The sequence below is a fragment of the Vipera ursinii genome, assembly GCF_947247035.1.
Source record: "Vipera ursinii genome assembly, chromosome: 2".
NCBI lineage: Eukaryota > Metazoa > Chordata > Lepidosauria > Squamata > Viperidae > Vipera > Vipera ursinii.
Genome location: NC_139513.1, coordinates 228,648,421 through 228,675,181, shown reverse-complemented (window position 1 = coordinate 228,675,181; position 26,761 = coordinate 228,648,421). Strand labels below are relative to the sequence as shown.

The window sequence follows — 26,761 nt, the reverse complement described above, 5'->3', positions numbered from 1 at the left end:
AAATTTGTCAAAGCCTATGACTACATTTCCATTCGTTATTAACTCAGTTAAAGGAAAACCAAATCTTTTACTCTAAAGTAACAAAATGTAATGAAGTGTTTGTTTCAAACAAAAGAAAATATTTTTTCCCTACACTGGAGTAATAAAATACAAAATAAAATACAAAATACAAAAGGCCACTGCTACAATCAGAGTTGATTAAAAAAAATAAGCCTTTATCCAAGGAAATGTGACTGAACACTGGTTGCTTTACTTTTTTCCCACCTTGTCTTTGATGCTGCATTCTTCATTCGTATGTAAATGTGGTTCATTTTCCTCAATAAATAAATGAACAAATATAATATTTTGACTCATTTGTCAAAATTGGATTCTCTTTATCTTGTTTTAGTACTTGTGTGGAAAACAGACCATATTTTAGATCATATTTATGCAGAAACATTGTCACAAACTTTTAAGCATGATTATATACTGTGTTTAATTATATGTTTCTGATTTTTTAAGGCCTAAACTGTACAAATGGTTAAATAACTGGTCCAGGCAGATTCATTGGAGAAAGATGCTGGAAGTAAACAGATGCCATCACTTATAGTCTATTAAAATTCTACTGAATAATAAAAATTGAAGAGAAATACAGTCATGGCCGAAATTGTTGGCACCCCAGAAATTTTTCCAGAAAATCAAGTATTTCTCACAGAAAAGTATTGCAGGAACACATGTTTTGCTATACACAGGTTTATTCCCTTTGTGTGTATTGGAACACAACAAAAAAGGGAGGAAAAAAAGCAAATTGGACATAATGTCAAACAAAACTCCAAAAATGGGCTGGACAAAATTATTGGCACCCTTTCAAAATTGTGGATAAACAAGATTGTTGCAAGCATGTGATGCTCCTTTAAACTCACCTTGGGCAAGTAACAGGTGTGGGCAATATAAAAATCACACCTGAAAGCAGATAAAAAGGAGAGAAGTTCACTTAGTCTTTGCATTGTGTGTCTGTGTGTGCCACACTAAGCATGGACAACAGAAAGAGGAGAAGAGAACTGTCTGAGGACTTGAGAACCAAAATTGTGGACAAATATCAACCATCTCAAGGTTACAAGTCCATCTCCAGAAATCTAGATTTGCCTTTGTCCACAGTGTGCAACATTATCAAGAAGTTTGCAACCCATGGCACTGTAGCTAATCTCCCTGGTCGTGGACGGAAGAGAAAAATTGATGAAAGGTTGCAACGCAGGATAGTCCGGATGGTGGATAAGCAGCCCCAAACAAGTTCCAAAGGAATGCAAGCTGTCCTGCAGGCTCAGGGAGCATTAGTGTCAGCGCAAACTATCCGTTGACATTTAAATGAAATGAAACGCTATGGCAGGAGACCCAGCAGGACCCCACTGCTGACACAAGAGACATAAAAAAGCAAGATTACAGTTTGCCAAAATGCACTTAAGCCAAAATCCTTCTGGGAAAACGTCTTGTGGACAGATGAGACCAAGATAGAGCTTTTTGGTAAAGCACATCATTCTGTTTACCGAAAATGAAATGAGGCCTACAAGGAAAACACAGTACCTACAGTGAAATATGGTGGAGGTTCAATGATGTTTTGGGGTTGTTTTGCTGCCTCTGGCACTGGGTGCCTTGAATGTGTGCAAGGCATCATGAAATCTGAGGATTACCAAAGGATTTTGGGTCGCACTGTAGAGCCCAGTGTCAGAAAGCTGGGTTTGCGTCCGACATCTTGGGTCTTCCAGCAGGACAATGACCCCAAACATACGTCAAAAAGCACCCAGAAATGGATGGCAAGAAAGCACTGGAGAGTTCTGAAGTGGCCAGCAATAAGTCCGGATCTGAATCCAACTGAACACTTGTGGAGAGATCTTAAAATTGCTGTTGGGAAAAGGCGCCCTTCCAATAAGAGAGACCTGGAGCAGTTTGCAAAGGAAGAGTGGTCCAAAATTCCAGGTGAGAGGTGTAAGAAGCTTATTGATGGTTATAGGAAGTGACTGATTTCAGTTATTTTTTCCGAAGGGTGTGCAACCAAATATTAAGTTAAGGGTGCCAATAATTTTGTCCAGCCCATTTTTGGAGTTTTGTTTGACATTATGTCCAATTTGCTTTTTTTCCTCCCTTTTTTGTTGTGTTTCAATACACACAAAGGGAATAAACCTGTGTATAGCAAAACATGTGTTCCTGCAATACTTTTCTGTGAGAAATACTTGATTTTCTTGAAAAATTTCTGGGGTGCCAACAATTTCAGCCATGACTGTAAGTACAAGAAAAAAAACACAAAACTTGCATATGGTCAAATACAGATAAATATATATGTATACAGACTCATTCATTCATTCATCAATTCATTCATTCATTCATTCATTCATTCTCCTCAGTACTGATCCAATAGCTGTAAGGAAAATTTGTAATGATGTTACTAGTGGAGTGACTTAAAAGAGAACCGACAGGAAAGGTAAGAAACAGAATCATCTACCAGTAAGTCTTCTTATCAAAATCTCCCACATAAAAATATTCACGTCTTGAGCACTGCACATTTGATTATTCATTCAGGTATTAAACAAAATCATGAATAACACTGAGATACATGGCTATGGTCTGAGCCAGTGCAGGCCGCTTTCTATATATGAAAGTGCTATAGCATTTATTGATGAGTAATGTACAATAAAATTTGAAAAAAATAACAAAAATGGAAAGCCACCAATATATTTTTAAAATGAAACCAAGATTCTCCTGATTCTCTCGTTCCTTTAGCCCCTTTGGTTTGGCCCACTGGAAGCCTTAAATAACTTTGTATTCTGTTGCTGCTCTAGTTTCCCTAACGATTCTTCCTTTCATAGTACCTATTGACAACCTACACCTTAAAAGTATTTTGGTGATGCCCTAGTAGTCCTTAAGATGATGGACTGCTGTGAACTCTGGGAAGACAGGGAAATATCAAATGAATTTGTTCCCGCAATATCAGAACTTGAGACATAGCTGTTAAAGATAAATATAGCAGAGTAGTCTTTGTTCAATCTACCCATATATGTAAGGAGATACCGATGCCAATCAAATTCAGAAATAAAGCAACTATAGTAATAATGATAAAATAAAGACACAAACATACATTTCAGAAAGAAAGCATATATACATTAACAGTCTGACATAAACGGCCATAAATCTTTAATAGTAAAAAATAAAGCATTACCTCAGATATTTCAAATCTTAATTGGAAATCAGTCATATTTTTCAAAGGTTCTGGTTTTGCTTTGTTTTTTCGGAAGCTACTAGCTCTATTCAGTGAGCCCAAAGGTGCTTCAAAAAATGGTAGGTCTTCCAAAGGACTACTTGGAGCATCATAAAATTCATCTTCAGATTCTAATAAATAGTTCAATGAAAAATAATGATTATTAAAACATGCTACCATTTCAGCCTATTTGTGTTACATAGAAAAACCCAATAATTACATCTAACATAAGCAGACTTAAGATTTATGAGATTCTATTTAGGTATTTGTTTTTATGTATGGTAGCTCTAAGACCTACCATACATATCCTAATATAAAAGGCATATGAAGTAATAATTCTGATACTATTTTTAAATATTGGAATAAAACTGAAATTATAGTGCTTTTACATAAAAACACAATCTTGTTTATTCCAGCTTTTTTCATTTCAAATAACACAATTTAAAGATCTTTGTTGCTACTGATTAACATGTGGAAGTCATAAAACACTGCTGTTCTACAGACATCGCCCAGGCATACCAATTTATTTTCTGCTCATTTTTAGTCTGCCTAAATAATACATATTAGCCCTATAGAAAAAAACTGCATGAAATATGAAATAATGAAATTCTGGTACGTACATACTATTAAACTATTTTCTTTCGTGGTAACCAGTGTTACACAACATGCAGAAAATAAGTAAGAGTGAAGAGAAACAAAATTCTAGCCAAACCTATTTTGCACCAACACACATTATTATGCATGTGTATCTTCATGTCTTTTTTCATAGATTTATATATTGCCTTTTGGTATTATACTTCTCACTGCTCTTTATCACTTCCATATAAAAAGGCAAAGAGAAACATGTTCTCACTGGTATCACAGCTATTTCCCATTCTTTTGATAAGCATTAATTCCTTGCAACAGATCTCATTACCCAATATTTTGTCTAACATTTGCAACGTATTTTGTAAGTGAACATTACTAGATTAAATAAACATGAAATGAACATTTACCACTTGATCCAGCTATTGAAAGAGGTTCTAAAAATGGAAGTACCGAGGTCGACATTTGAGGTGTTGTTATCAGAGGAGATACTTGAAGCTGCAGTACAAAAGCAGTATGTAATCTTCTTTAAGTCAGGAATATATGGCTCCCTTGGCTAATATAAATATTTACTTATTTTTTTCTGGTTGTTCAAAGCCAGTAAAACAATAACAACATCAATAATAATGGTACATTTCAAAATATCAACATATAACAGCTCATTAGAATGAAACAAATCTCCTTTTTTAAAGAAAGCATGTGATGCTAACAATAAAGCCAACTAGGGAGTAAATATAATGAAAGACAATGAAACAAAACAAAACAGGAGTTGCTATTTAGCAGAAGGACCAAAAGTACTTGAGGGCAATGTTATTGTTCAACAGTTTAAACATATCTTCTATCTGGTCTCAGACATCAAGAATAGATAGAATGTTTCAGGTATAGCGAGTGAGCAGAAGGTAGGCCTTCAGTTTCTCCTAATCTTAGATGACTTGGTAGCTCTTTGAACTGAACTCAGAAACACACCAAAACCCAGCACTGTTTCTCAAAGCAGAAACTGCATGCTTCCAGAGCATGTAAATATGACTTAGACTGTATTATGTACCAGATGAATTTTTCAGTGTTTCACAAAATTAGCCATATAACAGGAAGGTAGTCATTGGGTTATGACAGTAGTTGGAACCAGAGTTTCTGTTTCCAAGTGATGAAGTTGTAAAGTGCAGTGTCACAATGTGTCATTTAACTGATGGCAATCCAGGCAGTCCTAGCTGACACTGTTAACCAAAGACCCTGGCTTGTTTCCTCCCAAACCTCAGTAAGGTAAGAGACTGCCTCTTCTTCAACTCCCCCACATCTGCCTTGTTGTTGTTAGCTGCGAAGTCGTGTCCGACTCATCGCGACCCTATGGACAACATTCCTCCAGGCCTTCCTGTCTTCTACCATCTTCTGGAGTCCATTTAAGCTCACGCCTACTGCTTCAGTGACTCCATCCAACCACCTCATTCTCTGTTGTCCCCTTCTTCTCTTGTCCTCAATCTTTCCCAGCATTAGGCTTTTCTCCGGTGAGTCCTTCCTTCTCATTAGATGGCCAAAGTATTTGAGTTTCCACTTCAGGATGTGGCCTTCTAAAGAGCAGCCAGACATCTGCCTATCTAGCCCTCATCTCTGCCCTTTTGGCTACCTGGTACTCCACTGCCTCTGTAACCCTGTGCTCTGCTGGCTCTGCCACTCTACACTCCCCTGACTCAGCTACCTTGCGCTCTGTTAGCCCCTGCCACTGATAAAAACAATTAAGTATACATTAAGCAAGGTGACAGAGCTACCTGGATAGCAGGGCCAAAGGAGCACAGAGTGGCAGAACTGCCAGAATGCAAGGCAACCAAAAGGGCAGAGATGGGGGGGAGGAGGGGAGAGAGATGGGGGATGGTGAGAGCAGCCATGCAGTTGTAGTTACAGCAGGCTGTCAAACACTTGATTTTTTAAATTATGTGACTGCATGAGCATTGCAACGGCCATAATTTCAGGGACCAGGTATTAACTACCATTTGTTCAGCGCAGCAGTAACTCCGAATTGTTTCTAAACAAATGGTCTTTAAACAAGGGTTACCTAACAATCCCATAGTCTGAATGTAACTTGTCTACTAGCTAAAACTGGTGACTTGCCTACTAGCCAAAACTGATGGCCAGTGTCTGAAAATTAAAGTCAAATCCAGATTCAAAAGCAATCCTGCAGCTTCTGAGTAAGCTCTAATAAAAATGAACTTCTAGATCCCAATTGACTATACAGCCTTTTATAAATTAGGTTTTGGGATGGAAAGACAGAATGAGAAATTCTTTCTCATCCAGTCAATAGTCCATGTGATAGTACGAATTATCAGAATAAGAATAAACCATGTTCCCTCAAGGTTCTTTCACATGTCATGCACCTAATTTTAGTGCTTCTATGTGGAGTTCCTGAAACTACAAGAAATGTATCTTAATGCAATAGACAGTTAGTAAGAAGATCACTATTATGACAAATACACCATAGCAGCAAGACAGTGAGAAGTTGAAACAACTTCTAAAAACTTGTAAGTTTTCCTAATTGCTATTCCCTCACAGAACATTTGGGCCTGTGGCCCACTTTTCTATGCTGACAAATTATCAGAGAGAGAAAAAACAAAATAAAGGCATTAACTAAATATTTGCTTTTATGACTTCTGCTAATTATTTTCTTTGTGCAAAACAAGGAAATATCACATTGATCAAATACTTCATTGTGATTAGATTGCCCAAGAATATTTTATGTTATAAATGAACATTTAAACTTGCCTTGGAAGGTTGTAGAACAGCTGTGGATTCAGAAGAATTTTTTGGTTTTGGAATGCTATCAAGAAGTTCCAGAATAGATTTCAATTTCTCATCTGAGATATTGAAAGAAAGTAATGGCAGCTCACCATACATTTTGTACCTTAAAAAGGAATAACCATTACAAAAATTAAATCCAGCCAGGAATTGTGCAGTTTACTAACAATCAAAACAAATAAAAATAATAACAAAAAGCATCATTTTAAAAACAACAAACATAAAACGATATAAAAACCATTATAAAATATACACAACTCACAGCCCATAAACCCCTTTATCAAAATAATTAGTATAGCCACTGCACCAGCTCTGCCACATTTCCCTGTCCCTATGCCCACTGGCAAAACCATGTCTTCAGGGTGTCATCCAGCTTTAGGATATAAATGATATATGACAGATAGGCAACTGGCTTCCTGGAATTAGAAACAAAATAAATGGCTTCTTTTCACAATGTACAAGAGGATTCCATCAACATCCATACTGAGATTATTTCACATTTGCAAATACAGACAGTCCTCAACTTACAACCGTTCATTTAGTGACCATTCAAAGTTACAATGACATTGAAAAAAGTGACTTATGGCTGTTTTTCACACTTACGACCATTGCAGCATCCCCATGGTCACGTGATCAAAATTCAGATATTTGGCAACTGACTCATATTTATGACTGTTGCAGTGTACCAGGGTCATGTGATCAGCTTTTGTGACCTTCTGACAAGAAAAGTCAATGGAGAAGCCAGATTCACTTAATAAGCGTGTTACTAACTTAACAACTGCAATGATTCACTTAAAAACTGTGGCAAAAAAGGTTGTAAAATGAAGCAAAACTCACTTAACAAATTTCACTTAACAACATAAATTTTGGGCTCAATTGTGGTCGTAAATTGAGGACTACCTGTAATCATTAGTAAGAAACTGAATTCAGTGGTTGATACTAAGTTGTGTAAAAATAGAAAACAGATTATATATGCCTACATCTCTATAAACTAATAATATAGCAGGTTATTAAATGGAATAGATATACTACAAACTAAAGATTTTAAATACTAGGTAGTCATTTTCTAATCATCTCTATTATGAAAGAAACAAATTATATTTCTTTCTCAACTCAAAAAGCTATACTTGCAATTTTTGGATTATCCAACACTCATGTTTCTTACCATGTTTTATTGGCCCTAAATATCAACTAAAATGCTATATTACTGGTCTATATTCCAGGCCTGCTACTGTAAAACTTTCTCTGAAGTTTACAGAAAGCTTTGAAAACCTGGCTTTGGTTTGTTTACAGGGAGTGCAGAATTATTAGGCAAGTTGTATTTTTGAGGATTAATTTTATTATTGAACAACAACCATGTTCTCAATGAACCCAAAAAACTCATTAATATCAAAGCTGAATATTTTTGGAAGTAGTTTTTAGTTTGTTTTTAGTTATAGCTATTTTAGGGGGATATCTGTGTGTGCAGGTGACTATTACTGTGCATAATTATTAGGCAACTTAACAAAAAACAAATATATACCCATTTCAATTATTTATTTTTACCAGTGAAACCAATATAACATCTCAACATTCACAAATATACATTTCTGACATTCAAAAACATAACAAAAACAAATCAGTGACCAATATAGCCACCTTTCTTTGCAAGGACACTCAAATGCCTGCCATCCATGGATTCTGTCAGTGTTTTGATCTGTTCACCATCAACATTGCGTGCAGCAGCAACCACAGCCTCCCAGACACTGTTCAGAGAGATGTACTGTTTTCCCTCCTTGTAAATCTCACATTTGATGATGGACCACAGGTTCTCAATGGGGTTCAGATCAGGTGAACAAGGAGGCCATGTCATTAGATTTCCTGCTTTTATACCCTTTCTTGCCAGCCACGCTGTGGAGTACTTGGACGCGTGTGATGGAGCATTGTCCTGCATGAAAATCATGTTTTTCTTGAAGGATGCAGACTTCTTCCTGTACCACTGCTTGAAGAAGGTGTCTTCCAGAAACTGGCAGTAGGACTGGGAGTTGAGCTTGACTCCATCCTCAACCCGAAAAGGCCCCACAAGCTCATCTTTGATGATACCAGCCCAAACCAGTACTCCACCTCCACCTTGCTGGCGTCTGAGTCGGACTGGAGCTCTCTGCCCTTTACCAATCCAGCCACGGGCCCATCCATCTGGCCCATCAAGACTCACTCTCATTTCATCAGTCCATAAAACCTTAGAAAAATGAGTCTTGAGATATTTCTTGGCCCAGTCTTGACGTTTCAGCTTGTGTGTCTTGTTCAGTGGTGGTCGTCTTTCAGCCTTTCTTACCTTGGCCATGTCTCTGAGTATTGCACACCTTGTGCTTTTGGGCACTCCAGTGATGTTGCAGCTCTGAAATATGGCCAAACTGGTGGCAAGTGGCATCTTGGCAGCTGCACGCTTGACTTTTCTCAGTTCATGGGCAGTTATTTTGTGCCTTGGTTTCTCCACACGCTTCTTGCGACCCTGTTGACTATTTTGAATGAAACGCTTGATTGTTCGATGATCACGCTTCAGAAGCTTTCCAATTTTAAGAGTGCTGCATCCCTCTGCAAGATATCTCACTATTTTTGACTTTTCTGAGCCTGTCAAGTCCTTCTTTTGACCCATTTTGCCAAAGGAAAGGAAGTTGCCTAATAATTATGCACACCTAATACAGGGTGTTGATGTCATTAGACCACACCCCTTCTCATTACAGAGATGCACATCACCTAATATGCTTAATTGGTAGTAGGCTTTCGAGCCTATACAGCTTGGAGTAAGACAACATGCATAAAGAGGATGATGTGGTCAAAATACTCATTTGCCTAATAATTCTGCACTCCCTATATTATGGTTGGTCACACGGTTAGCAAGATGTATAGACTGGATTTGGCATTTTAGTCCACCTATTAAATTCTTTCCAAGGACTTTAGAAAGGCAGATGTTGTTCTTTGATGGTGTTATTGTTATGCTTATTATTTAAGATCGTTGTTTTAATTTGATTTTGTTGTTTATGAGATTATTTAATCTGGGTTGTCTATCTAACTTAAACTTTTTAACTTTTGTATTGTTTTGTACACCCAGAATCCACTGAATTGAGGGGTGAATTAATGAATGATTTGTACTCTCTAGGTAGTACAAATCATTTACCAAGGTAACCATAGGAACAATCCAATACCCAGGCAAGAGATAAATTTAGATAATCCATGTCATATACAAATGTGGGGAGGAAGAAAATACAGTGGGTAGCTTTGTATACAAAGTTTAACTACTTATTAAATGGAGAGCAGGAGAGAAATGGAAAAAACTTTGAAAGGAAAATCAACAACAGGAGCAATACTAAATACATTAAAATGATGCAGCACTTTCTCTAAAACTCCGAATTACCAGCTTGAACATACATCCCAAAGCAAGAAATAAATCTGAAGGTCATTTCTGACAGCCATCAAAACTGAGCACTAAATAAGCCACAGCCACAGCTTTACGTGACCAGACTTTTATCTCAATACAAGTAGTTCTTGACTTACAACAGTTTCATGACTTTTCAAAGTTACAATGGCAATAAAAAAAGTGACTTAGGACTATTTTTCACACAAGACCACTGCAGCATCCCCATGGTCATATGAAAAAATTCAGATGCTTGGCGACTGATTCATATTTATGACGGTTGCAGAGTCTCGGGGTCATGTGATCCCGTTTTGTGACCTTTTGATTAGCAGTCAATGGGGAAGCCAAATTCACATAACAAACATATTCTTAACAACTACCATGACTCACTTAACAAATGTGACAAGAAAGGTCGTAAAATGGGGCAAAATTCATTTAACAACTGCCTCATTTAGCAACAGAAATTTTGGGCTCAGTTGTGGTCGTAAATCGAGGACTACCTGAGATGATTTATTTGGCAATAAAATGATGTTACTATGAAACAGCTACTCCTGGTAAACTAAAAATCTAATTAGGATACAGGTCTAATTTCTAGATTTGATTATAGGGTTCAATATTCTACTATTTTTTTTGTACCAAGTGGTTGATTTAAAAGTATGTCTATTGGATTGACTGGTAGAAGGTCAACAGATACAGAAGCATGTGATCACAGTCTCCATCAAAGAACAATACATATAGTAACAGTAGTAATAGTAATAATAAAAATCATTATAATTGTTGCAGTCATACTTAGGCATTCTTGCATCTGTTACAACCATTGCTCTGTTCAGTTCCATTTTCACATCTAGAGGTTGCAAGATATGTTGAGACGAGGATTGTAACCTACGAGCCTCCTCCCAGTTTTCATCTAGAAATGAAAAAAATCTCTTGTAAGAAACTTTGAAAAACAATTATATTACAATGCAGCAGATGCTTTCCAAGTGTTTTTCATCAATTTAAAAAAGCTTGACTACATCAACGCTGATGCTAATTTAAGGCTACAAAGAGCAACTTTATACTAGTTTTAGTGGCATCTTTATTGTGGTCAATCCAACAGATAGAAGCAGAGGAACGATAAGAATTTGTTTGAGCTTTCAAAAGGTGACTAGTTCCTTTGCTCTGAACTAGTTTCATATGAACTAACTTAGGGGGTAGAGTGTCTTCGCTGCAACTCTTATACTCTGTAGGTAAACCATGCCCAGAAAGACTCCATCCCTCCTCAGTATCCTAAACTGCCTGGGTGAGCCTTGGTAAGTTGATTTGCTTTTTTGTTGTTGTCTTACTAGACCTCACAGCCTAGCTTCTTGATGTATTGCCCGATGGTTCCTGTTTCTCCAGTTAGTATTTTAATAATGGAGGATTCAGCCCAGATGCCTGCTGTATTCTAAAAGTATTGAGTGCTTCTGCACTGTTTATCTTGGCTCCTATGAGAATCCTGGATTTGAGAGGGGCCCTGTTATGAGTATAATCTAGGAGTGGTCTTGCTGCTGGTTTCAATGTCAATACTGCTACTTGCCTCCTCTGCTATGCTCCAGGCCTTGGAGGATGCCATATTTTGATTCCACTTGAAGTAGGGATTCTGATTCTTTGCTACCAAGATATTTTGCAATTTGCAAAATAAATTGCAATAAATAAATTGCAACTGAACTGCTGGTTAGCAGAGTCACCACATTGGCTCCTATGCAACTTATGTTACGGGCTATGAATTCTCTAAACCTCAATGTCTTCAAAAATAGGAAAAGATGTTTTTGGTTGCTATTCTTTAATAGTTATTGCTATAAAAGAAGAATCACTGTTGGAATCGGTACAGTAGTCACTGAACCATTATGCCCAACTACATAACACACTCTTATTACAGAGCAGTTTGGCAGACAGAGCCGGGAGAGACGGCTTCTCCCTCTTCTGTCCGGTTTCTCTGAAACAGGTTATTGATGCTAGTTCTTCCAATTCTAAAACCATGCTCATCTTCTTCCAATTCAGTTTTCCACAATACTTACTCAGGACAGAAGTTAAATAATGGAAGAGTATACCATCTTCTCTCACTCTTTGCCAGTCTGTTTTTCTGTGTACTGTTTGGACTATGGCTTCCTAATCTGGGTATAGGTTTTGCACGGAGATAATGAGATGTTCTGGGATTCCCATATTTCTAAGCACGTGTCTACAGTCTTAACATTATTGACACAATCGATGGCCTAATATTATGAACTAACATAGATGAATTTGAATCTTAATGAGATGATTCTCCTTAAAAGTGATAACTTGCTCAAATCAACAGAAACCCTAGGGAAGGGAAAATTCACACAGTATGTTAAAGAAGGATATTCCATATTATTCCTTAAAAAGCAACAAAATTTAATACTTACAATGTCTGCTATAAAGTAGCTGCATGCTACTGAGTTGAATGTCAAACTTATCATATGCTCTTGACATAATATCTTCAAGAGCACTTTCACCAACTTTGATATCTGACAAGGTAGACCGACTTTTACTACTCATCTTTAAAAAAAAATAGAAATAGTCAATACATACTCCAAGAATAGATTACAAATAAAGTGAAGGGTTTTGTACAAATCAATCAGGGAACACTCCCTGAACTACCCTGCATGGAACATTGTTCTCTACATAGAGCAAAATCAGGAATGTTACCCTCTCCATCTCATCTTGCACTTCTTGCCTCCTTGAGCATTTCTTATTCTATTAATGTCTAGCCTTCACCCTAGCCCAGGGGTAGGCAACCTCAGCTTTTATGACTCATGGACTTCAACTCCCAGAAGTCCATGAGTCATAAAAGAGCCGAGGTTGCCTACCCCTGCCCTAGCCCAAAGCAACTGTGTGGCTGTTTTTTTCTACAGGTTAAGGTTGATCAGCTGGTAGATTGGACTGAATCCATGGCTCAACGTTTCCCATTTCTATAATACTGAACTTCTGAAACTATCTAAATTGCCCAATACTGTTAAGTCTTCAAATTATATCACCACATGGACATTTTCAAAACTGTGGAAATTAATGTACATGATTTAACTGAATTATGTGTGTGCTAAAGTATCTTTTAAATAAAATTTGATTCCTGGTTACTTCAAGACAGTTTCATGACAACTGTATGGAAATGGTTTGTCATTTAGTTCACCCTCTGTCCCCACACCTAATTTATAGCCATATTCCCAAATCTCCCAACCAGGTAGTATCCCAGGCTAAACATGGACCTGAAATGAACTGTTGAGCTCAGAGGTCAGCCAGTGCTTATAAAATAAATAACATAAACATAAGATATAAGCATTTTTTTGGAATTTGAAGGGATTACCTTTAAATGACCTAGATCCAAAAGTAGCTTATTTGATGTAGCTTCATAAAATCCATTTTGTGGAACAATGACATAGGAAGACATAAGATTTATTTTTAAATCTAAGACCTTCTGGGTTTCTATAACATACACTAATCCTAGAGAAAAAAAATAAAAATGCATTAATAACAGCTAGATTCTGTTCTTCACATTATGATAGCTGTTACAGTGTGAATTCAGTATGTATGCGTATATGTATAAATGTAGTTTACCTGTAGCTGTCCTATCACGAAATTCTTCCAATTTTGTTAAGGTTGCTGAAGTTATTTGCTCTAAATGAACATCACTTGGGGGTCGGAAGAAATCAACTAAACTATTCACAGTCATCTGATAAGCATATAAAAGAACAATGATGTATATTCTTAATATAAAATTTGGGTCTTTTTAAAACTTAATTTGTAGAATAAGCGTTTTCTACTTACAGCATCATATATTATTTCCAAAGGCTGTGACTCTATTATTAGTCTCTGATTGCAATTCTCATCTAAGGGATTGGTTTCAAACATTATCGTGAAAAGTGATGCATTGTGTATTGAATGGACTGTGTGAGAGGACAGCACACAGGGTACTGTTTTTTTCTGAGCCATGCCCTGAACTTCAAATGCACTTACACTTGATTCAAATCTGAAAAATAGAACACAAAGGATATATATATATAAAGGCGCAAATACACAAATGCATATAATATACACACCACATACAGATGAACGAACAAAATATTCTACAACTCAAAAGAAGTTACTACAAAGTTTTCGCTCTATGCTCTCATAATGTAATAATCAGAAAATTGCAGTGGAAGGTATGAAGGATTTTGACTTTTTTGCTAATTACATTTTTCTCACATCATTGTATAGGATCAAAGGGGAAAAAAAGTTTCCATGGGCATATTTATGATGAACGATCATGGCCTAGAAATGATTTCAATTATCTCTAATGCAATTCACTATGCTTGAATAAAAGGCAAGTTACAAAAATGTTTGTTATGCAAAAAAATAACTAAACTATTTAAAATTCGTATTACATACATTTATATAATATGCATTAAGTTTATATGCAGAAGTCTTTCAAAGTTATTTGGGAAAGAAGCAAAAGAACTCATGTACATATACTGCACTTCACTCCCATGTGAATTATCTCTAAAGGGATTGTGAAAGCTATGCTAAGTCAGACCAAGATATAAATGCAGCAAATAAGTGAAGACCTCTTATTTTGCAAATCCAACTTTTCTAGTAACTTTAGAGGCAACCAGAAAAGAACAGTTGATATTTTGAATGCAATTTGACATTGGGGAAAAAACAGGAAATTATAGGATCCAATAATAGACTTATATTCTGTAATAATAACAAAAAAGCCCATGCATATCTTATTTTTAGATATCATCATCATCATCATCATCATCATCATCATCCCACCTGTTTGAGATACATAAAACTGGAAGTGGCAAACATACCTAATATTCCTCTTAGATTTCCCCACCACAATAACCTGTGAGGTGGGGTGGGCTGACAGAAAGTGATTGATTCTGTCACCCAGAGAGATGTCATGCCAAAGGGAGGCACAGGACTCAGTCGCTGGTTTCTGGGCCACCACAAGCTGGATCTCTTACAGATATATGACCTGTATCTAAGTCTGCTTTATTTATTTGCCTTCTAAAATATTCCTGCATGCCAATAAGAATTCCAAGGAATTCCTAAGCAATTTTTATAGTAAATTATACAATTCAATGTACAAAAAGCTCTATTTATGTATTAGTCCTTGGCTTTTACATCTAAATGTGACTGACAAATTATTTATATAGGATTATTTTATAAAAATAAACTATAATATGAAAAACTAAGGTATATTTATGCAGCACAAGCTAGTACTGATTCCTGATAAGAGTTCGAAAGCAAGATATCTAAGATAAAATATTATGCATAGTAATTATTCATAGTTAGACCATTTCCTTGAGATTTCATAACAGAGAAGCTGTAAAAAGTTACTGATCTAAGGCATAGATTTTTTTAATTCTTATACAGGTTGTCCTTGACTTATAATCACAATTGTGACCACAATTTTCATTGTTAAGCAAGGTTGTTGTTAAGTGAGTCACACCTGATTTTATGACCAATTTTGCCATGGTTGTTAAGTGAATCACTCAGTAATTAAGCAAATCTGGCTTCCCCTACTGACTTTGCTTGCCAGAAACTGGCTGAGCAGGTTGTAAAGGGTGATCACATGATCCCAGGATGTTGTAAGTGTTTTAAATACATGCAGGTTGCCAAGTACTCAAATTTTGATCACTTGACCTTGGGGATTCTGCAAAAATTATAAGTGTGAAGATTAGTTCTAACACTTTTTTTCATTGCCATTACAATTTTGAATGGTTGCTAAATGTATGATTGTAAACTGAGGACCACCTGTACGCATAGGTTTTTTTTTGTTGTTATTGTTGTCAGAGAATATAAGCCTATTATTGGATCCCTATCATTTCTTCTATTTTTTCCAATGTCAAATTGCATTAAAAATCTCAACAAAATGTCAACTTTTCCGGTTGACTCTAAAGTTACTAGAAAAGTTGGATTTACACAATAAGAGGTCTTGGCTTATTTGCTGCATTTACACCTTGATTTTCTTCTAGGAGATCAAGGCTGAATACACAATGGTCCCTCCTCTAAATATGTTTCACCAAAACAACAACTAGTCCACTACCTAATTCCTTGATCAAAATCCAACACCTAGAACTACTTATGCCACACTAACTCTCAGGTACATTCTTTAGACAAAGATCAAATGTCAAATAATAAGAACGAAACGTACTTTGCATGTCTCTTTCAATTTTTTTTGTTTCTTCTTAATTTTTTTTGTAATGCCCTAAAAATCTTATCTTCCATAAAACAAATTTCAAGGTTCTTCATATGAAGAGGAAAAACAAGCTTGGAAAAAAGCTATCAAAGAGCACAAAACCAAAATGAAAACCAAAGGGACAGAGCAAAGCCGATACAGAAAGAAGACACTGATAAAAACTCACACATAGCCACTCAGCCAGAGAAAGGCTCCAACATTCTAAACTATATTTCTATTTACCTACTTTAAATAAATGCCTACCTTATTGCTTCAGCACCAGGGCGTTGTGTTACTGTCGTACGCAGATCAATTAATGCCAGCTTTATCAGCTCAGGCTTCTCCTTGTTTTCCCTGATTAGCACTGACATGCTTATTAATTTTACATAAAGCTTCACAGCTTCATACTGTGCAAATTAACAAAAAATATCACGATCAGAAGAACATTTTATAATGATTATATTTGAAATTCAGAATATTAATCATTATGTATGAAATTCAAAGTAGGTGAACTGGACTAAACACGCAACACCAAACATAAGAAAAATGTCCCCTAACAGAATGTCTTTTCTAACTTAATTATTAAAAATAATTTTAAAAATTAATAATTCTAATAATTTAATTTTGAATAATTAAAAGATCATTCAGTATATTCTAAATGGTATATCATGAGGGGACAGCACAGATAATTCCTCCCTTCCTCAAAGAAGATTTTCCATTACTCTAATGGCAATTAAGCTCAGTTAAGACTTATGTCTAGGAAATGGATTTAAGACAAAGCCCTACAGGCCCATAGCTTACAGTTCTCATGTGTCCTATCCCAATACAAAAGTTTGGTTTATTTAACTTTTAATATGTAAGCAAGCAGACAAACAAGTTACTTAATGCTTAGGTCTATGTATTATTTGTACTCTAGATATCATTGTTCATTATAATACATGATTGCTTTTAAAAGTCCAATGTTTGCTGACCCAAATCACACCCACCGTTTTTGGCAATGTTGGATCGACAGCAGTTTCACTATATCCAATTGCTGCATAGAGTTTATCTTTTTCTTGTGGAGTCATAAACTGTTCAATGCCTGCAATATCAAATTTTTACTACATTCAACAAAAGCAAGCACATTTTCATATGGTAGCATTCTATAACAAACACACAACGTAAGGGTTTCAATTTTTTTTTTACGATTACAGCTTTTGTTGAATGCTTAAATCTACTTCATTAGTTGAACCAACTTTACCTTTTCTAAATGCTAGAGGTACTCTGATAAGATAGTTTGGTATTTAATCATAGTGAAAGCTCACTCCAGCATTACAGAAATTATTGGATCAAAACTGCCATCTTTATACCTTTTGGCTCTTGTTTTGTTTCACAGCTTTTTCCTCCAGACCAACCCCATATCCAACTAAACCAGCCACCGGAGTCTTCATCATCTTGTTTAGCACCTGGTTTGAAAATCTTTAATCCAGCTTTAATAGCCTATTATGCAAAACAAAACACAAATTAACATTACTAACTGTGTAACATCAAATAATTTATTTACTGTTATCAGTTATAAAGAAAACCTAGCAAGGTGCCTGGGGAAATGCAACCAAATATGAGCATCTCTTTGAAATGGGTAAATCTGAAGCAGGTGTACTGTTTTCATAATATAAATTCATAGTACTAAAAAGTAGCAATTGCTATTTTAACTCTGTGGATAAAATTAACTAACTCTCTTTTTTGGAGCTTCATCTTTGAACAGTATTATCCTGTAGTTGATGAAGAATTTCAGCAATCCTTTTAAGTTACCATTACACTGCCAGAATCAAAATTAAAATATCCACAATAGACAGATAACTTTCCAGCTCCAGCCTCAGCATGCTCAACAGATTTATAATTCTGGGAATCAGGAATCCTCTCTCACCCTTCAAGATTACATTCTTTGCAAAATCATGCTTTCCCCCCCCCGCCCCCCCCCTTAACTTCCTGGAGGAGAGAAACAGGAAATCTAGGAGAGCCAGCTGGATCCCTTGCCATCACCATTAATCTCTTTCAGAAAACATGTACGGTACCCCTCTAGCTGCAAATACTGTCATTCAGGACCTGCAGTTCTTAACTACCTTATCAGCAAAGATAATTCATTAAACAGTTCCTGACAATGGCCAGGAATTTGCTTCCTCAACTCCTGATGGGATCACTGCCAATATTTCACACAAAATACATGCAGGGCTGCCATAAACAGCCCCCTCATCTCATGAATTTCAAACCTCTCAAAACACATCACAAGACAATATAAAACTCTCTGAGTATATTTTTAAACTGTCACCTTAGAGCTATGGATCCAGACTCACTCAATCCAATTTCTGTCTACCCATTCACAGATGAAAAATATTTTCCTCTTCTTTACTCATCCCACCTTTCTGCTTTAGACCTCCAATAGCAACTCCAAAGGAAAATGTGCTCATATTTTGGGTAACTATAGAGGAGTACAGATATGACTTTGCAGAAGGAATGCAAGGACAGTTAATAGTAAACACCAGCTCAGCTCTAAGAAAGAGAGTGAAAAGAAAATTCAAGATTATTCTGACTTGATTCTCCCTGATATTTGGGGGGGGGGGGGGAGATTCTATGCTTAAATACCAGGTGGTGATTTTCCAGGCTCCAGATTCTAGGGAGGGCTCTGGATAAATACTTGCAGATACTTTTTCCATTCTAAAGTTATTCTGATTTTAAAAAAGGTTTCTACATACTTGTAGTCATTAAATTACTGAAAACAAAAATTTTACAGAGCTCAGTTGGGCATTTCTGCCTCTTTAGAGCTTGTCCATTCTTAAAAGAGTATTTGAAGTACCCCTCTGCGTGATTAATGACAGTCTGTAACTGGAGGAAGATCTAGTAAAAGTAGAAGCCAAAAAATGGTTGTCTACACTCAAATGTTCCCTAAGAACACCTTTGTACTAAAATGATGTAGTATCCTTGCCACTGAAGAATGGGTTGCAGTCAACAAGGACATAAACTTGCTGGCCAAACTGTTACAACTTGTTCCTTTTCCCTCCAAACTCTTCCTGAGCTAAGGAAGCAATTCAGTGACTCCTGGGCAATGAATGTATAGCACAAAAAAGACTTAGTAAAGGCTCCAAACCTCTCCATCTTTAACAACTTAACGTACACAACAACACTGGCTGCACATCTTACAGAGGGACCTTCAATCTGGTTCATTTGACAATCTTTGGCTATGTTTCTTTCCTGGAATACCTCTACACCTTGAAATGACGGGTAAGTTGAAACCGCTGAGCACATCCTCCTTTTCTTATTTTACAAAGACATCTATGCTACTCTCACTCTCCTACTGCCTATCAGGTTATTCAGACCAATTCTACATCTGCCCACTACACTCTGACTCCAAATCATTCATAACTTTCAATACCAGCTTCTGTGAACTACATGGCAAAATTTGCAGGAGTCAAATGTGAGCTAGAGTTGATCAAGCTGGACAAAGCCCATGACTGATTATTATATTGTTGTTTCTAATCTCCAATTATACAATTACAGCTCTTATTGATGCAGATTATTCTTTTAGCAGCAGTCATCAGTTCAATTAATGTTATCATTTTTAACATTTTTCGTTTTATAGCAGTCTTAGTTTTAACCTCTTTCAACTTTATAGTCCCAATTTTAGACCTACAGTTTTTAGGTTATAAATAGAAGTAGTCTTAGACTTTCGACAATTAAGACCCAAATTTCTATTGCTAAGCAAGGCAATTGAGTTTTGGCCCATTTTAAGACCTTTCTTGTCAGTTGTCAAGTGAATCGCTATAGTTAAGTCAAGTCACACCATTGTTAAGTGAATCTGGCTTCCGCACTGACTTTGCTTGTCAGGACACTGCAACCATCATAAATACGTGCCAGCTGCCAAGTATCTGAATTTTGATCAGGTGGCCATGAATATGCTGCCATGTTCATAAGTGTGAAAAAAGGTCATAAGTCACTTTTTCAGTGTTGTTGTAACTTTGAATGGTCACTAAATGAACTGTTCTAAGTCAAGGACTACCTGTATTAATTTCATAATCTCGATGGTTTTACATTATACTTATACTTTACATTATAAATGCTGAACTAAAGACACTGCATTTTGTACAGTGTAGTTTGGAAGACATTTACCTCAAATTCTGCCTGTTGTCTTGCTAGGGTGATGCTGAATACATCTAACGTCTTCTCCAGTTCCTATAAAGAAAAGTACAAATGTTGCATACAATACAAACTTATTTCAACGTATTTCTACAGTTTCCATCACCAAGTAATGCGGTTGTAAAGTGTGATGTCAAAAATCCCAAGCCAGATTTTTCTTGTTCTGAAGCGCAAAAGAGATATCTTAACTCTTGTTGAATTAAAACTGGGAGAAGCAATTTTTGTCCCTATTCCCTACTTAAGCCTCTGATATGCATACATGGTTGGAACCTTCATGCACAATTAAAGTTTTGGCATTCAAAATATATAGACAACTGGCAAAGGGAACCTTCCCTTGTTCAACTGAGGAAAAGAACTGGAGAAAAGAAGATACACTCCGTCCTGAAAAAGTCTTCTTTCAATCCAATCAACTGGGCAATATCTACCCAGTGGACTATCTGTGTAAGAGTCAGAGTTCAAGCCTGGGAACACGACAGAAATCACACTTGCCAGCATAACCAGGAGGGGAAAGGGAGATCTCCTGTTTTTTTCTGCACCTCTCAGTTGCCCTTAATACCAATGACCAGTGTTTATTGGTACTGCTTCTGAGAGATGGGGGTAGATGTTACCATTTTACAGTAGTTCCACCATTTCCTGAGTTGGTGATAGTAACAGAATTGGAACTAGTGAGAAGTTAATAATAGCTTTGTTGTATTAATAGTAGCATACATTCCAGACAAGGAAAGTAATTCATCCATTCTACCCTGTCCTGGACAGGGCCATTTGGAATACTTGGGATGGTAACTAACTGGCAGGTTCACAGGAGAGCTTTCAAGATGGTGAGGGGAGGCCAGAAATAAAATCTTGTGAGGAACGGTTGTATATTGGATATTTTTAGGCCATAGAACAGACGACTAAGGGGATGGCATTCAAACATCTGAAATGTTATCCAAAGAAGAAGGGGTTGACTAGACAGGATAGGACTGACCAGAATCAATGGAAAACCACAATGAAGTAGATTCAGGCAAGATGTCAGGAGGAACTTCCTGTCAGCCAGTGGAGGTTTATAAAGAAATATGCAATCTACCATTATATTTTGGAAAACAATTATTTTTTAGTTTGTGATAAACATGGTGATTTAAAACCTCTAACCTCCAACATAATCAAACTCTCTTGTATAGCCTTCTTTGAAGTTATTTTTATTTTATAGAGCTCTTTATAACTTTTCAATTGATTCCTATGGTATCGAATATGTTCCCAAGACCACATTTGTAGCTTAGGTTGGATGTTTACTTCAAGAATGCCTTGTATAACATATCGCCACCTAATAGAAAAAGAAGAAAATGTTAGGGTATAATATTACATGCAAGATTAACATTTCAATTATATTTTAGTAAAGCAATCTTCACAAATTAGTTTATAATTCTTGACTCTTCTTCCCCAAAATACAATAATTAAGTCTATTACTTTATTAATAAGGTACTTATGAAATTCTTCCCTATCAAGATTCTTTCGGATTTTGAATTCCAGTTTATGAGAATATACTAACAGAAAAACCATCAGAATTATAAAAGTTTCCAAAAATTACTGGATGTATACCATTTCCTGGCATTGTTGTGAACAGGAACATCTGGCCTATATTTCCTATATGGTAAATTTCGGGTCATCATATCAATTGATTCAAGGAGTTCCATAACACTGAAATACTGCAAGAAAAAATGCAAAAATATATTTACTATTAGTACAGTATAATAATTAAAACAAAATGTAAACAGCATTTGTCTTAAAGTTACATTATTTAGAGGTTGAATAGACTGGGACATTAAAAGTTTTCATTTTATAATGACAATGGAGTATTTAACTTTGAGTTAAAGTAATATTTATTCCAAGAAAAATCTGCTCTTTGGCAGATATATTTTTTCAAGTTGTTTGCAAATCAATACTGATCTAATACATGATTTAAAATCTCCATGGCTATGTGGGGAATGTTGTAAAAGTGAATGATGTTGGGAAGTATCCAGCCTGACAGGAAGGAGGGATGAAGCCGGGGCAAGTCTAGTGTCACTGCACAGCTGTAAGAGGGCCAGAACCAGCCCTTCTTGAACTCCTTGGAGCCTTATCTTATTGTTCCAAGGGGAGAGCTGCCGGACTGGGGAGATTCCTGTATTATAGGCAGAATATAATAAAGTAGTCAGCTTGAACTTTGTACGTATGGGTCTGATTGTTCGGGCCTAACAATATTTTGAAAATTAGTATACGTACCTCAGAAGCATTCATTAGGGTACTTTAAGCAGAGTGAAAATCACTAAAGAATTTAATCTAGAAAAACAAATCCCTAAATGTTCTTTATCTAATCAGTAGCTGGGTCAGTTTGGTATTGTGGCTAAAAGCACAAGCGTAGAAATCTGGACAGTAATTCCTCTTTAGATAAAAGCCAGGTGAGTGATAGTGCCAATCCCTCAGATCAGAGAAAGATCCATATTAGCAATTGTACAACACAGTGTTCTGTAGATGGCAACCTTGAATTTGTTCCATGCTGTTGTCTGCCCTCCTAATTTTTGCTTCTATAAGAACAATGGGTGCAATATATATAGCAAAGTGGTGCACTGCATAGTAACAGGTTAATTCTATTTCATCCTAGATTAAACAATAAGTGTTATTCTGGTGAGAAAACCTCTTGCAAACCTGCAGATATAGTGAAAGGAAGATAGTTAAAATAGTTCCTAGAATCTATGAGAAATACTTAACCTTTGTTGGCTAATGCTTAGTGAGGGTCTTGAGAAATAAAGAGTAAGATATGATCGCTTTCTCTCACACACACAACATGTAAACTCATATATAAAACTGAGTAGTATTATTGTGTGCATATATGTTCAGTCAAAAGACCTTCCCTTTAATGAAAATTATTAAGGGTATAGTTCTTAGGTATTTCATCTCAGCTTACTATGAATATTTTGTCCATGATATTTTTTTGTTGACTTTCACTAATATCTAAAAAAATGAAGCTGTGAAATAGGAAAAAAATGAAGTCCTTTTCAAGATTGCTCACAGTTTTCCTATTGTTTGACAATGAGAACATATAAAACACAAGAAAATTAGTTCATATATCACATGTCTAGAAAGTCAAGGAATGAAATAAGACTTTGGGAATTATCACTTTGTAGGTTCTCTGAAATAATGTTTTCCTGCTAGAACTGAGTTCTCATGTCCTTTACCTTTCATGTGTGTCAAGATGACATACAAGATTAAATATCTGTTCTTCTACTTTTATATATATTTTAAACCAGGATTTGTATATATTTTAAACCAGGAGTATGTATAGTTTCCTATGTTATTATGAGCAAACCTATGTTTACATTTCAATATCACTTCCAATATATAGTTTGGGCTAAAACAAAAACAAAATGTTACTAAAGTATCACACTTTTTCTAATTGCACCCACAGTGATTTTCAAAACTGATGATCTGAATTCCATAAAGATAGGGGTTAAAGTATATGTCCCACAATTCGGCTAAAAATTCAGGAGAATGAAAAGTCCCATCTTCAGATAGTGCTGTAATTGATTAATTGACTGTATTTGAGTTAGTATTGACTCCTGGTGGCTGTCTGACAAGTCTCCACAGTTTTCTTGGCAATATTTTGGAAGTGGCTTGCTATTGCCTGATTCCTGGGGCACATTTTTGACACTTAAATAACCTTGATATACAAGCCTACTCAAATATAAATTTGGGAATTCTTTCAAGGATTACCGAAAACTATAATCTTGTAAAAATATGTAAATATAACCATGAAAATTTAATTGAGGAAATAAAAAAGGTTGCTATAAAAATCTAAATCATTTATACAGTTACCTGTGGTTTATTCAATTCAATAGTTATATCCTGAAGATTTACATCCACATCTAGTTTTGGTGCAGAAAAGTCAACATCGGATCGCGGATTCATACGGAGTTTAGCTTTAGCTGAAATCGGACGGAATACTAAAAAGGAGAATTTTGAAAAAGTTAATCAAGAAACAAAAAGATTATTTTTTTCAATATTATCTGGATGCTCCTTATGGAGGCATAAGAAAATAAGATCCACTTTCAGGCACCAAAGTGAAAGCTAAATATTGTGACCAGTTGCCCAACTAGGGACAAGACTATGCTATTTTTGCTTACATATCTTCTGGAAGATAAGATGATTTTTTTACCATAATCTCTACTATTGTAATCTATTCTACTGTGATAATGCAGAAAAGGTAGAACTGTGCCAATAGTATGTTAAATTCAGTCCTCGATAATCTAGTGCCAATCACTATCTTACAATGAAACCTCTAAGTTTCTATTGTTTTTGTTTCTTCAGACTTATATAGAGAATTTTCAAGGTAATAAATACCTCTTTGTATTTTATCCAGAAATAAATCAGCAGTTAGTGTAACATTTTAGCACAGACATATGATCCCTAAGTTCCTTACAAATCTAATCTAACCATAACTGCCTGTCTTAAATGAAGTTTTTGGATTAAATAAAAACGTAGCTCCAAGAGGAAACTCTACCTATGCATAGTGTACTTCACATGTAAGTTTGTTAGGAAATATTAAAAACTTACCAAAACTATAGCCTTCTGGAATCACATTAGTGCTTGCAATTCCATATTTTAAATGACTCTTTTGGGGGGGAAAAAATGGAAGTGAAAATTTATTCACAATAAAAATGCAAAATGTAATATAAACCAAAGAGAGTATTTTTCCCAAGTGATATTCTAAATTGATCCAACTTTAACTTAAAATACAAAGACCCAAGGATATATACAGGTTCAATAATTTGGGCTAGATATCATGCAAAAGAGGCTCCTGGTTTAAACATGTGAGAATATATATTTTGATAATACAGTGAAATGTAAATGTTAAGTCACCCCTAGAATGCTAAATTACAGTAGATGACCGCCTAAATCAGAAGCTAAAGTAGATAGAACTAATTTGATCTCTGATCCCTGTTCAATAAAATAATGTCTGATTGAAAAAAAAATGAGGAAAACAATCATTTCCCTCTTTAGCCTCATTTAATGAAGAATAAAAAAAGTTATGATAATATAGTAGTACACTTTAATTGTCCAAACACAGACTATGTAATTCATTAATAAATACTGAGTAACATCAGGTCTTCAATTCAAAATATCTACTGTGGTCTTTGGAGAGAAAATATACATATTTGATAGTTAAATAGGCATAATATTAATGAGCATTTGATATACTGCTTGGGTTCTCTGCAATGGCATGTCCTAGGATATGACGAGATTCTAAAATATTTCACTTGCTAAGGTTTTTGGTTAAAAGATTGAAAATTTCCAAGAAAACTGAGGAAAAGTACCTATACGCTTATGAATAAAGAGAGAATTTTAGGTGCAAAAATATGTCCCCAAAATTGGATCTGGCTTATTGGCTAATGGATGTATAGATAAGTATATATAATAATACTTTTTAAAGTACCTGTACATCTGGTATAGGTTCTCAGATAAGCCCATCCACTGATAAGATGACACTCAATTTTTTAACCAAAACAACACAAAAATGGATAATTTGTAGATTACCTACGAATAAAATACTTAGGAAAATGGAAGCATATAAAAATGTGTCAGCTTAATACATGGGGGATACATTTTTCATAACATTTGGGTTAAAAAAAATGAGGTTGGCTGATATGTATGTAGAGGAGCTTAATGGGTGGACTGCAGGTAGGTGCCAAGGGCAGGTACTGCAGGTGGGCAATAGATAACTGCAGATGGGTGTCGTGGGTGGGAATGGGTGCTGTGGCTAGGTGGCAGTGGGGAGACTGTAAATTTTCATCATGTGACTACGGGGTAGTAAGATATCAGGAATTTTGAGGGCCAGTCATAAGCTCTTTTTTTCAGTTACATTGCAAACTTTGAACAGTTGCTGAACAACTGTGTATAACATGATGACTTCCTGTATATGAATTCAAAAATGCCAAACCTAAATTCCAAACTTTTAATCATTTAAACATTTTTTCCTGTTAGTGTAGATAATTTTTCCTTTTTTTATCTTGTATTTTTATTTAGAGTCCCTAAGAAACATTACTTTACAATTTGGAGCAGGATGGCCTTAGTACTAAAATGGAATTAAAATCTAAGACAATGACTTTGATTTTGATCAAAGTTGTTTTCAGTTTAGCCTTATAATTCTACAGATTTTATTTTATATTATTTCATTGTTTTATTTTAGGACTATTTACTGTAAGACCATTTTACAATGAAAAGGAGTTGTTAATAAATATGTATTTTGTTGCTAAACAGCTGTAAAATATTTCCCACACAAATCTGATTTTTTTTCTCAATTTAATGCCTATATTAATCTTCATACATAATATTTATTCCCAGGGTCAGCTGAAAAGGGAGCAAACAGACATAGATTTTCTAA

At 35.6% G+C, this 26,761-nt stretch overlaps 2 protein-coding genes across 4 annotated transcripts in view; one reads left to right on the top strand and one right to left on the bottom strand.

Annotated features, from left to right (window-relative positions):
• Nucleotides 1-26,761, top strand: part of LOC310635566 (guanine nucleotide-binding protein G(q) subunit alpha) — a gene marked incomplete at its 5' end in the record, with an annotated part of 284,223 nt that overhangs the window by 214,514 nt on the left and 42,948 nt on the right. The gene's annotated exons all lie outside the window — the stretch shown is intronic.
• The window catches only part of VPS13A (vacuolar protein sorting 13 homolog A), a 113,007-nt gene that overhangs the window by 62,079 nt on the left and 24,167 nt on the right, over nt 1-26,761 (bottom strand). For all 3 annotated transcript variants that reach the window (XR_014491239.1, XM_083352880.1, XM_083352881.1), the window contains exons 10-25: nt 24,934-24,991; nt 24,196-24,323; nt 21,943-22,049; nt 21,496-21,667; nt 20,338-20,400; nt 17,544-17,673; nt 17,181-17,275; nt 16,459-16,601; nt 13,794-13,995; nt 13,584-13,698; nt 13,333-13,469; nt 12,395-12,527; nt 10,782-10,899; nt 6,566-6,704; nt 4,225-4,312; nt 3,191-3,360 (exon numbers count right to left, since the gene is read on the bottom strand). Coding sequence is in view for 2 of the 3 variants with exons in the window: in XM_083352880.1 (XP_083209006.1) it covers nt 3,191-3,360; nt 4,225-4,312; nt 6,566-6,704; nt 10,782-10,899; nt 12,395-12,527; nt 13,333-13,469; nt 13,584-13,698; nt 13,794-13,995; nt 16,459-16,601; nt 17,181-17,275; nt 17,544-17,673; nt 20,338-20,400; nt 21,496-21,667; nt 21,943-22,049; nt 24,196-24,323; nt 24,934-24,991 (1,998 nt within the window). In the remaining variant the exon portion in view is untranslated. The remainder of the gene's footprint in view (nt 1-3,190; nt 3,361-4,224; nt 4,313-6,565; nt 6,705-10,781; nt 10,900-12,394; nt 12,528-13,332; nt 13,470-13,583; nt 13,699-13,793; nt 13,996-16,458; nt 16,602-17,180; nt 17,276-17,543; nt 17,674-20,337; nt 20,401-21,495; nt 21,668-21,942; nt 22,050-24,195; nt 24,324-24,933; nt 24,992-26,761) is intronic.